Below are 12,798 nucleotides of genomic sequence, written 5' to 3'. Positions count from 1 at the left end.
ATGCTGTGTGTGAAGATTGAGGAAAATTCTGGCACATAATCTGCACAGAATAATATTTTAAGTACAATTTTGATAATTAGGTCCTAGGAAAAAACCCATTAGCCTTTAAAAATAGTAAATGGTTACTGTTGATTCCACTTTTTCTGATGGGAGAATCTGAACAGGCATGAGGATATATGTTTAAATTTCTGTCATATTTTTCTTTTTGCATGTCCATAGATTATCTTAAATTTCACTACTTAAACATTCTTCTAATTGTGACCTGGAGCCAAACCTCAGCCTGCTCTCTGCTCTGCTAGCAGGGTCACTGTAAAGGCTGTATATTAAATAACTTCTGCTTGTAAAAGACCCAAAGCACAGGATTAATTGATCACAGTTTAACATAAAAGATGAGGTGCTGTTCATTAATTCTGCTGCTTCATATTCTCATGAGGGTTTTACCTTGCTGTGGGCATTCAGATAAGCTCTCCTGCTCCCAGCACTCACAGCTGATGCAACAAAGTGAATGATGAGGTTTCTTCTTCCCTTCATTTGAAAAAGGGATGCACCTTCTGTGAGGCTTTGACACAAAACACTTCTCACCTGAATGCTTTGTCATGTGGATTTTGCTAAAGTCTTCTCACCATTGCTTCCACAAGGGCAGCATTAGCATAATGAGCAGAGTCCTGCTTGCATCCAGAGTCTGATCCTCCTCAGTTAGGGATTAGTCTCCTGCTATATTAAATTACATAAAAGATTTAATGAGCCTGTCTTTATTCACTGGATGTTTTGGTTCCATTATTAAATAAGGACCTTAATAAAGCAGGGAGACGTGGAAATTGCTGCTCCTGCACTATTCCTTAAAACCAGCAGAGGGGTCTCTTTACCTACAAATAAATTAAGTTCCTCTCCCCCTCCTACTCCCAATTTAAGGCATTTTTGTTTGATTGTCAACTGTGGTTTGGCTGCTGTCACAAAATCTCTATCTTTGGTATGCTTTGAGATTTCTTCGGGGCGCTGAGGTTAAGGAGAGCGAGAACAGATCGCTGCTGTCAGTAAAGCAACCACAAAGAACATTTATTGATTTGAAGTATTTTATATTTAACTGTCTTCTCTATTCAGACTTTTTCTCATCTTTCAGGGTAGCTAGAATAGAAGTGTGCAGGAAAAATAGGACTGAGTAGGGAGTTGCCAGGGGATTCGAAGTTAGCTGGATTACAGGAGCCCTGTTTGACTCCATTATGTCCAAGTTTTTCATGTAAATGATGAGCTCCTTGGGGAAAAGCATTCCTGCCAAAAGATGAGCAGTCTTATAAAAATTATATCCCTAACCTATTTCCTACTCCTTGCAGAACAGCTGCTTCAATTTCAGAGCTGCAAGTGCATTGGATAGAACCACATTGCCTGTGAAGTGTTGCCCATTAAGCAGTAGATATGTGGGAGTTAAACAATATGCTGTGAGATTTTGCTCTTTGACAAATAGGAAACTGCCTCGGTGATCTGCTGAAACTTTTTATGAGACAGCCTTAAAAACTCAGTTCTATTTATGCTCCAAGATGCCTATTTATCAGTGTTTCTATTTTGTTAGAATAAAGTTAGCTAAAAAGTGTATAAACTGTAGGAAATGCCCTCAATGTCTGTAATGAGCTGCTGCTCTAGCTCTTCACTCATTCACAGGAAAATTTACATTGACTTCCCATATGCTGTAATTGGGATAATGCTAATTTTTGCATATATTCATGAAAAAAAACCCAAACACCTCAACAAACAACCTCCCCTATAATGTTATAATGTGTTTCTTGGCCTGCTGTAAGCCCAGTCTGTCTGGACATGAATTGGGCATTACTGTCCTGGTGGGGAAAAAAATGAAACTAAATCCAATAAGACTATTACATGTGAGCTGATCATCCAGTTTGTCCAATATTAGGAGTTTGCTGGAGCAGTGGGTTTAGATGTTGAACCATGTTCCTGCCTTAGGGTGGGTAACCTCAAAAGGTGTCTGCAGGAGCTTTTAAAAGCTCTTTTAGTTCTGTACTTTCCAAAAAGTTATTAAGCATCACTACTAAGAGGCTGTTAAACATCACTTAAAGCTCTTTGGAACAAGAAATTTGGACTTTTATTTTTATACACTATTGGGGAGGAATAAAAATCTCATCTTTGATGTTGTTCATGGCTATCATGTTACTGTGCCTGTAACAGGGATGTTACAGAGTGCTTCTTCCTGGAGAAGTTTGTTCAAATTTACATGATTAAACACTTTACATATCCATTCTCTCTCCGGGCCTAAATGTAGACAGTTGAAGTGTATTTACCAGATAATTCATATTTGATCAGTTGGTTGGGGAAATGCAGAATAACTCATTAGGCAGAATTTATTATTTAGTCTTCCTACCTGTAGTTTAGCCTGAGAGGAAGGTGTTGGAGCTTCACAACTTAATTATTCACCAAACTGGTTTTCATCTGACAAGGAGGGGGAGGCATCTGCTCCACTCTTCTATATTACAGTGTTTCACATTCATTTTTCTTAGTTCAGCTATCATTAATCATAGAAAAGTCTCTTGGGGAAAAGGTTGGCAGAGAGAATTGCAAAGTTTATGCTCTGAGAGCTGTAGGTACTATATTACCCTTGCAAGTCAATGTATAGAAACCAATAGATTTTCTCCCAGACAATTTGAGTGGTCAATGAGTTCAAGCAACCTGCTACAGTGATGGATAGTTTGGTGTGTTACAGAATTCCAGCTCATGCACAGAAGGTAATTTTCAGTCTCACCTCTAGCTTGCCTTGGGAAGGATTTAGGGAGTTCTGGGGGCAGAAGAGTTATGTGCAAATTGCAAATCTCACACAGGCTGTTTTACTTTTTCCACAATTGCATCCCTTGTCAGTCCAGCTCTTTCCATAAGCCTGGCCATTACAGTTTTAAGGCAGAAACTTGGTTTCTGGAGGACTGAGATGAGGTAACAGGTGCAGCACAGTTGTTGCAGCAACATCTTTCTAACTCTGCATGTCTGTCATCTTCAAGCTGCTAATGGTTTTCATTAAGAGTCACAGTGTTGGTCACTTGAAGTTACAGGCCAGATGAAAAGCCCTCAGAAGTTTCATTACAGGTAATGTGTCAGTTAAAGCTGCTCAGTAATGTGACAGTGTAAAAATAACATTAAAAAAAGCCAAGGAGTGACCTTTGCAGCACAGGGAATGTGGTAACACTGCTGCTGATCCTTTGCTTCCAATTCCAGTGCTGTGTGGGAATAGTGACCCACTTGAAGAGCTCCACAACTTGGAGCCAAAAGCCTTTGCAATTATCAGAGCTTGCACTACTTCCCACTGCAGTTTGTATTTATAGGCAGCAGTTAGGGAGAAACAGGAACAGATTGGAGAGTTTGGGTATCTAGACAAAACTTGGACCTGATTTCTGCTGTTCTTCAGTTTTCTTAGTCAAGCAAGTAGTTCTGCTCCTGAAAAAAATTAGTTTGTAGAACTGAAAGCCAGGGTGTAATCATTCTTTGAATAACATTTGAGGGGGTTTTGGGAGCTGTTAGGTGTTCCTTAGCTGAATCCTGGGCACGAAACTAAAATGAAGAAAGTAAACCAAAAGACTTTGTAAGTGACACTTTGCATTTAATGTGCAAAATAAACAGAAATAAAACACTGAAGTAATAAAGTGATGTTAAGGATTTGATGTGAACCTGCATGAAGCAAGGTAATTAAGTCAAGAAAAGGACATAAAACAGTTTTTAAAGAGACTGCAATTAAAATGTCACTAGTGCTATTTCTTTGGACTTAGAATAAGAAACAACTATTAAGTTTTAAATCCCAGTGGAGGTAAAAGTAAAGTTTATAGGTGACTACCATATGTGCAAACTATTTAAAAGGCTCATGCTACTTCACAAATGGGCCCTTTTAGGGAATAAATAGAAAGCATTTATTTGAAGGTATAGATTGTGTTACCTGGTTCTTTGGGTTTGAACAGAAGTTTAGATAGTATAAAGTTTCTTGTAAGTTTTAATTGTTTGATTTTAGGAACAGCTCCTGTGTTACAGGTTTCTACCTCTCTTTTCCACACAATCTGTGCAGTAGAGGCAGAGGAAAAGTTTATATGTGAGCGTTACCTCCTTCAACTGAGAGTGTTGAAACTTCCCAACAAACCAGCAAAAATGTGAAGTGACACAAAATGGTGGTGGGAGAGAAGGTGGAAGGACAGAAAAGCCACATTGGAAACTTTTCTGCTGCCCTATGCTCTTAAATATTTTCTCCCCTAACTGTGAGCTGCCTATAAATTCCATGCTAATATTCTGTATTCCCATAGATGTAGGAATTGTCCTGATTCTTAGCAGAATGGAGGGAATAACAATTGTTTGATGTTACTTTTGGAAGCCAAGGCTTTGTCAGGTGGCCAGACTCTGAAACCCCAGAGAGAGCTGTGTTTTCAGAGGGGATTTTCAGCTGAGTGGGACAGGATCTGTAGGGTTACAGAGCTGTGCTTGTGGGTGGTGCAGCCCAGGAGCTGCTGCTCTTCCATTGCAGCATTCCATGTTGATCCCAACAGATCTCAGAATCCTTGGACTTGCTGCTGCATACAAGCTGAAAGAGATTCTTCCCATGGTTTAGGAACAGGATGGACAAGGAGCACACATTTCCCTGAGGGGAAGCTAGGATGTGGAGGTAATGCAGCTGATCTTGGAGCTGCAGGAAGCAATTAACAGAGCCAGAGTCAGGATCAAGTTCTGTTCATCCCTTCTGACCATGAGGCTGACCTGGTTGGTCATTTGAAGTTTGTGTTCTTGTCAAAAGAAAAAAAGTTTTAACATTTCTGACCTTTGTTTCATGCCAAAGTAACCAGTGTGCAACAATTTTCATGGTATGATGAGAAAAAGGCAAATGACAAACTGAATCACCTGTAAGCAATTTTCTCCTATTTCTAGCCAGGGAGTAAATTGACTCAGAAGTGAATGCTCATTCTGACAACATCTATGTGCATAATATTCCAAACTGCCTTGGAGTCCAGCCATTCTGTATGAAAAGCATTTAAACAACAACTTAGAGTTTTGGAAGAAAATAGTGACATCTGAAAGTTGTTCTTTCTTTAATTGTATTCATTGATGCCAAGAGAAAGTGCCTTCAGTACGTTCTTCAGTGATAGTGTGGGTTGTTAGTCTTAAACTTGCTTTAAAGTTGATTTACTGCATATTCAGTTTCATTTTTTTTTGTAGGACCTTAGAAATCAACTAGAGAAATTACATGGTGAAATGACTGAGAAAGAAAAAGCAGTTGAACACCATTACAATATTCTTTTGAGTGAAAGCAATCAGAAGCTGCAGAGCCAAGAACTTGTTATAAGGCAGCTGACAGACAGTGTCAATCACAAGGATCTGCTGCTTGAGGTAGGTAGACATACTCTGAAATGAAAAATGGAAAGTTATCATTTGATTTTGTATGGGGCATTATTACAAAACCACGTTTGTATTTGGAGTTATTGTTGATTTTGATGATAATCCTTCACTTCTCATAATACTGTATTTGCAGAACAGAGCTGTAATTACAGAGTGTGTGGCATGCACCAGGATTTCTTGTTAGGGTTTTGTGAAGCGTGTGGACAGAGGGGGAAGAAAGCTTTACTAATACTTAGGTAGGATTGACACTTTTGTAAAAGCTCTGAAGTGCTCATGATTTTCAGTTTATTGTGCAGAAAGTGGAAGTTGAGGAATAGTATAGATAGTGAAATATTTTATCTTCTTTTCTGGGAGCCCCAAATGACCTGTATGAGAAGGTTCCTGCCTGAATGGTAACAGGGCCCTGCTCAGCTTTCACAGAGTAAAAAAAGTGGTGATGGTGTTCAGCCAGCAGTGCAGAGTCAGAGTTAAGCTTGCTCTGTACCTTGACTTCATTTTTTAATACTCAAAAGGTTGCATAGGTGGGGAAAGCTTCTGTGTATCTTTTGGTTTTGCTTCTGGTGTCTTAAATTGAGCTTTTTTGCAAGGTGTTGAGATAATATGTTGGATATTCTGTTGGATATTTTGTTAGGTTTTGTATTTTGCAGTTTAAAATTAGACCAAATTTTGTAAAAATCCCTGTTTTCTTTTGCTAGAGACTTGATGGAACAGTTAAAGAAAAGGATGCAGAACTGCAGGAACTCCAGAATAAGTGCAAGAACCTTCTAAGAGCTAATGAAGAACTTGAACTGAAAAATGAGGGCTTGGTAGAGGAGAAGTGTGCTGCACAGACTCAACAGTCAATTATTAAGATAGTCAGAGAGCTGGAGGTGAGTTTTGCATGATCATTTGCAGATAAGTACCTTTACTTCAAACTGAAGAAAATTTTGACTTTGGTTCTAAGCTATGGACTGATAAATGTTGTAATTCACCATGTGTTGTGCTCCGATGAATTTATATGGCATCAATCACTGAATTCCCTACTTTGAGAAAGCATGTAAGATGTTTGCCTGCCATAAAGAGTTAGAGGTTTTTTGGTGGCTAGAGCAGACATAATTCACTGAGTGGGAGGATATCTGGATTTCTGGAGAGAGGTGCAGAGAGGAGTTTGTGTACTTTGGATAGATAAGGGGAAAGAGTGCACAGAGCTGGTGACCACAGGAGATAAATAGAAGGCAAGGATAAATACAGGTAGGAGTGAAAATATACCCAGGGCAAGAAGAAATCTACTTTAAAGCAAAGAACTTGTACAGAAATATATATATATGTATATTAAAAAAGGATGAGCAATATATGCCTGTTATTTTATTTGATGCCATGAATTGAAAAGACTTGTACCTGAAGTGAGAGGTCAAAATTCAAAATTTTAGTTTTAGAAGTACTTCTCTTTACCCTCCATTCTGTTCTAGCAAAAAAACCCGATACTGTTAAATTTTTATATCACTCTGTGACTCCATCAGTGCATCATGGTGTACAGATTATTGAACAAATAAGCTGCTGTTGAAGGTACATTTCTTGTCTCTTTTTGTGTTGTTTGCAGCCTGGTGTGTCAAGGTTTCTAAAAGCATCAGGCAAAGTAAAAATAATTAGACTGGTACACAGTAATGGTGGAGAAAGCTTTTTCATTTCTTTAATAATATGTCAGTCATTAATGAGACTTTCTCCAGGAAGTTCAAAATAAGGGGAGCTAATGGCAAAGGAAACATAAGTGCAGGGTTTTTGGGTCCCTTTCTGAGCAGTCTGGGGTGATGAGATGAGTGTGATGGGCACTGTAATTAACTGTGGCAGAAACAAGAACGTGAGCAGTCCTGGTTGTGTGAGCAGCTCAGAGAAAAGGAGCTGCAGCCCTGTTTGCCCCGGGAGCAGGGAGGGTTTATCCCCCATCTGTCAATGTGCAGACAGAGGAAATGGTCTGGGAAAGGCTGGGGGGAAATTCCACCTCTGCACAACAAACTGCAGTGCATGCACATCACTTCTGTCACAAAGGGGTTTAGGATGGAAAATCACAGGGGATTCATGGGAATCAAACACTGGCTCCCCTGTGCAGCCCTCCCTCGGTGCAGGTGGATAACCAGGGCCAGGAGCAGTGGCAGGCAGTGCAGGTAATCACCCAGAGCCACCTTCTCATCACAGCCCATTCTGAGCTGCCGCTGCACTCAGTGACTGAACAATAGCTAATCACAGCCCTTTGTCCTCTGAGCAGCACCTCTGTGACACCTATCTCCTGTAAGGACCCACTCTGGCATGTTAATCACCGGTTTTTGGACACAGATTATCCAGGGCTCTGCTCCCATTGGCCACCTGGCACTCTTGGATGGCTTTGCTGTGCTGCACCACTCTCAACAAACCCACAGCTGGATCCTCCCCAGCAGAGCGGACACAAACCGGGCTCTTCAGCCTCACTGAGCTGTTCAAGTTGAAGAAATTGATTGGAGAGACACAGAACTTTTCTCCCTTTCAGCATCTCTTTGTACTTTATTTTAATGTAATGATAAATTTTAAAGCAACCAACACCCAAAGCTCTGCTGAGTGCCTTGGCCAGGCCAGGAAAGATAAATTACAGGTTCTAATTTTGGAGTTTGGATTTTTGAGCCACTGTCTAGAGAGACTGAGTGAGGGCATTGATAATTAGGGGAGTCTGGCAACTTCTGACTCTGGTATCTCTGAAGTGTCAGAGTTAAATGTGTTTTACAGACAAGGAATTTGGATGTTAGAAGAAATTACCAAATTCTAGTGATGGATGAATGGCTGGATCAGTGAGGAGGTATAGCTAATATCCTGCTGTCATTTGTCCTTTAACCTTCAGAGATCTTGAAATGATCCTGGGGGTTGTTGGAAGCACGAGGACATTCAGTGAGGTAACCAGATATTCTTGTGACATTGCCAATAAGTTATTTATTGTGGAGGTATAAACCTTTTACTTTCAGTGCTTACAATCTAAGGAACCTTTAATGAAAATAAGTTATGTTTTCCACCACTGCTGCTTTGCAATAGTATTTCAGACTCAAATACAGACTTTAATGTATTAGATTGCCTCCTTTCATGGGAATATAAATCTTTCACTGCAATATGGTCCTGGATGTCTTGCAGCTATCTCCTCTAACACATTTTCCCTCACACCATGTGTCAAGAGGTTTAATGTTTCATTAACTCCCACAGCATTACAGTCTATTTAAGTTACAGAGCTGCCTTATGTTTTGTGTACCGTCGGGGAGTTGATTGAAATAATTCACTCCTACGCGTTATTTAGAAATGACAGTAATAATGTACCAAAAAAAAAAGGGATGTTCATGCTGCATCTTCTCATCCTTATTATTCATGAAAGATTCTGAGAAAATCAGGAACACTTCCTCGTGATTTTGCTAACCTTTACCTAGGTAGTTGAATTTAGAATTTAATAATTTGTGTATAGCCTGTGACATTTGGAATTAAGAAACAGCTCATGTCTCCTGTTATGCAGAAAGAGCTGGGAGGATTTCAGGAGCTTACTGAGATTTTGATACAAATGGAGAACTCAACATGTGAATCCTAAAAGGGACAGGGAAGTGGAACAGGGTTTGTGTGTGGCACTGCTTTGTTCATGCAGCAGCCATTCCTTCCCTCATTTGTGCTCTCTAGCTCTGCACAATGACATTGTTCTGCCAGGGCTGCAGAAAGAGCTTTAATTAGGATAAAGTTCTCTAGTGTCTTCAGTAATAATTGCAAGGTTTGTAGCAGACATATGGAGGAGTTCACCAGAACTTTTAGCAGAGTGTGAAACAATTAAATTAAGTGCAAAGATTATTTTTTTCCTGTTGCTTTCTACGTCACTGGTCAGCGTTTGTGATCCAAGTTTTCCATCTTAAATTACAACCCATGTATTTCATGTTTAATGGCTGTTCTTGAAAGGCTGAGATTCTAGCACATTGATAAGACTCCTTAATTCAGGCTGCAAGATGTACTTTTAAACATTTTTTTCCATGAGATTATTTTATTACTGGCCCCTGGATCACCCACCTCCATCTGTTTTTGTGTTTCTCTGTGCTCAGTCAGCAGCTTTGCTGGGAGCTCCTCCACTGCTCATCCAGATCATAAATTCAATGTGAAGCTCAGGATTTTGCACTCTGATACAGAATAATATTTGATGTCTAAATTGCAGTAGAACCTGGAAATGTCTCTTAGATGGCAGCTGAACATGGAGCATGTGTCCAAAGGCAAGGTCACTCTCCAAAGACTCTGGAGCATCAGGGGTAGCACTGCAGCAGGAGCTGCCAGGCAGGTTACCTTAACTGGAGTCTGATCAAGCTTGATTACACTTGCAAAATATTATTTAACATATTTGCTGGCATATTGTGAAGTAAGAGTGTAAATAATTAAAAGTAAACACCGGTTGTCCTTGCTTTTGTGCTGTTTACTTTGCAGAGCACTGAATTGTTCAAATTAGCAGTCTTTGCATCTTTAGTGTGAATTAACGAGATTCTGTTGTAGCTGAATTTTTTTTGGGTTGCCATTTCCTCTTTAGGAATTACAGTTGGAATAATAACAGCTGCTTAAAACTCCTGGGTGTAGGTTTCTTCCTTGTTAATGATCTGTTCACTAATGATTTAGTATCTCTAGAGTTCCCTGAGCTGAAATTCCCCCTTAGCTGTGGCACCTTTTTTGTTCCTCCTTCCAGTTTGCAGTCAAAATAGTAAACGGAGAGAAACAAAAATTCTTTAGCAGAGGCCAAATTTGTGCCTGATATTAATACATCTAAATTTGCTGTAATATTCCACTTATTTTCTCTTTGGAAATGACTGATATCTTAGATAATTTTACATAGTAAGTGCAAGAAAATACTCCATTAAATGGCTGTATTTTTTGCTTCCTGCTGAAAAAGTGACTGTCTACTTGCTTTGGAGTGAAAAAGTCTGGGGAAATTAGTGGATCCTTACTGAGAATGTACCATAAGAGATGGTGTTTATTCTTATAATAATAATATCCTTTCTGTGAGCAAGACTGCAGATAAACTTTTTCTTTCCTTCTCACAAGTGAAGCAGCAGCTTGGAGTGTCTGATATGTTCATCCTTTATTTGGGGCTCAACAGAATCCTTCTTGTTCAGAGGTGGAACAGAATTTGCTGGATGTCCTCACCCCAAAAAGCCAAAGAGGACTTGTTCTAAAATGTGTGCTTGGCTTGTTTGCTCTCCCTTCCCTCCCTTCCCCTCTGGAATAGCTGCCTGCCAGGTTGTTCCTGGTTGTTGGAACTTTGGGAGCGAGGATGCTTTTGTTGGGGATGGGGGAAAGATGCTGAAGCTGTTCAGGTGTGTGATTCACTCATGGTGGGCACACAGTCAAACAGTCTTTGCCTCCTTCAACAGCAGCTGCATTTAAGGACAGTGAATATTTCTCAGATCGTGATGGGCATTGGTGATCCTGTTCAGAAAACTGGGATTTCAACTTCTTTCACAAATGCTTCAGGACACAAGCACACACATGGTCACAGACATGAAAATTACCTTGTAAGCACAGTATGTTCTTTTAATTTAGGAAAATAAAGAAGCTGAATATGAGAAGCTGCTCCTTGCTTTAAGGAAAGAACAAAATATTTATTCTACACTAGTGAAGACCTTCAAGGAGTCAGATAGGTAAGTGCTTCTGTTTTGGGGCATAACCTGAACTCCAAGGGGAAAGGTCAGAAGTTGTGAAAAAAATGTGCAGCTTTACTGGAGATTAGTTTGTTCTGGCCAGATGTTTGTACTTCAGCTCTCTGTAGTAGTCTCTAAAGAGAAATATTTATGTAAGTGAGTTTCTATTATCTAAATTACTGCAATTTCTGAAAATGTTTCTTTTTAGATTGGAATATCAAATGAGCCCTGTTGCCATTTAGGTACCAAAGTGAGCAGCTGGATTTTCCAGACTTAGGTGTTGTCTTTTGGCATGTATGAGTAAAACCAAATTACAGTGAACTTTTGGGCACTGGACAATTTGCCATTGTTTACTCCTAAAATAGAGATAATGCTTATCTTAAAGGTGACACTGTGAGAATTTTGATGAGAATATAAATATGTAAGATTTGGGAGAAGGTTAAACAAAACAGAGTAATTGAAGTTTGCATAGTACACTTTTAGTGTAAAGCATTGAAAAGGGTGGCAGGAGCAAGTGGTTTTTAACCTTTTAAAATCAAAGAACACAACAATTTAGAAAGAAATCTGTAGCCTACTCTGTATCCTGTTGTTGCTTGGCAGTTAAGGAGGAGACTTGATGATAAAATATAGAAAATTCTTAGTCTGTAGACAAATGAAATTTTAATATTTTATTAAAAATTTACTGTTATAATTGCAAATTTCTTAATGAAGTATTTAAAACATTTGAGAGCCAGCTCCTGCAAGCAATGACTTATACCTGCCAGCTTTGGAGGAAAGTGTATTTATATTTTGCAATTGGTTTATAGACCACTGTAGTTTGGAAACCATAAAGAGAAGTAGCACTAGAGTAGATGAGGTCTGTGTGTGAGTTAAGCACTCAGCAGCAATGCCAGCTTGTGCTTGGCCACAGCTCAGGACCTGCTTTAAATGCTGGAAAAAACACTAATGAAAAATAATTTCTGGTTTCATGAGGAATGGGGCCTGACAGTGCCTCCTGCTCTGAGGGCAAGGAGAGACTCCACATTCTGTACAGCAACGACAGCAAAGAAGGTGGCTCTGAAAATGGCTTTTCTTAGGATGCCTTTCAAATAAACAAACTCAGAACTGCAGGGATAATCACTGGGTGTTTGCAGTGAAGCTCTGTAGGATGAGGATCATTAGTCCTGTTTCCTGATGGGGAATTTTGGAATGCATGGAGCAGTCAGTGCCTGTGTGCCACAGCAGAGGATGCACAGTGAGGCAGGGCTCGGAGCTGCTCTTTTTGGGGGCTGAAATGTGCTGGAAGCTTCATCAGGACCTGATTCCCAAACTCTGGGGAATGGGTAAATGAGCCCTGCAGATGCACAGATGAGGAGCCTGGGTTTCATTGCCATCAGCACTGACATGGATTTGGGGCAAACATCTGTTTTCCTGCTGACATCTTCTTTTAGGCATTATTTATTTTAAGCAACCTGGGTGGTTATTTTTCAAAATGAGCTACTGGATGTCAGGACCAAGACATTCCTTCTCTCTCCAACAGGGGAATCAGTGCTTGCTCTTATAAAACCTTGAACTCATGAAAAGGAGAAAGTGTACTTACCTGGCTTCTAGTCATGTGTTGGTTTGGTTTTAATCTTTTTTTGCTGAGCATTTAAGAGAGCTCTTTCTTCAAAGAAGCTCTTGTAGGAGGAAGAATTGGTTAAAGCAGTGGTTTCTTGTGCAGGAACCCCTGACAACAGCACACTTGTCAGACAGATTGAGAGGCTTTTCATACATGTAGCCTTTTAATTAATGTGCATCTGCAGTA

At 39.8% G+C, this 12,798-nt stretch overlaps 1 protein-coding gene across 2 annotated transcripts in view; it reads left to right on the top strand.

Annotated features, from left to right (window-relative positions):
* The window catches only part of CDK5RAP2 (CDK5 regulatory subunit associated protein 2), a 69,196-nt gene that overhangs the window by 13,107 nt on the left and 43,291 nt on the right, over window positions 1-12,798 (top strand). For both annotated transcript variants that reach the window (XM_033077516.1, XM_033077515.1), the window contains exons 13-15: window positions 5,188-5,358; window positions 6,063-6,236; window positions 10,915-11,012. In XM_033077516.1, coding sequence (XP_032933407.1) covers window positions 5,188-5,358; window positions 6,063-6,236; window positions 10,915-11,012 — 443 coding nt within the window. The remainder of the gene's footprint in view (window positions 1-5,187; window positions 5,359-6,062; window positions 6,237-10,914; window positions 11,013-12,798) is intronic.

This window comes from Catharus ustulatus, chromosome 21 (genome assembly GCF_009819885.2).
Source record: "Catharus ustulatus isolate bCatUst1 chromosome 21, bCatUst1.pri.v2, whole genome shotgun sequence".
In the NCBI taxonomy this organism is placed as follows: domain Eukaryota; kingdom Metazoa; phylum Chordata; class Aves; order Passeriformes; family Turdidae; genus Catharus; species Catharus ustulatus.
This window is presented reverse-complemented; position numbering and strand designations above follow the sequence as displayed.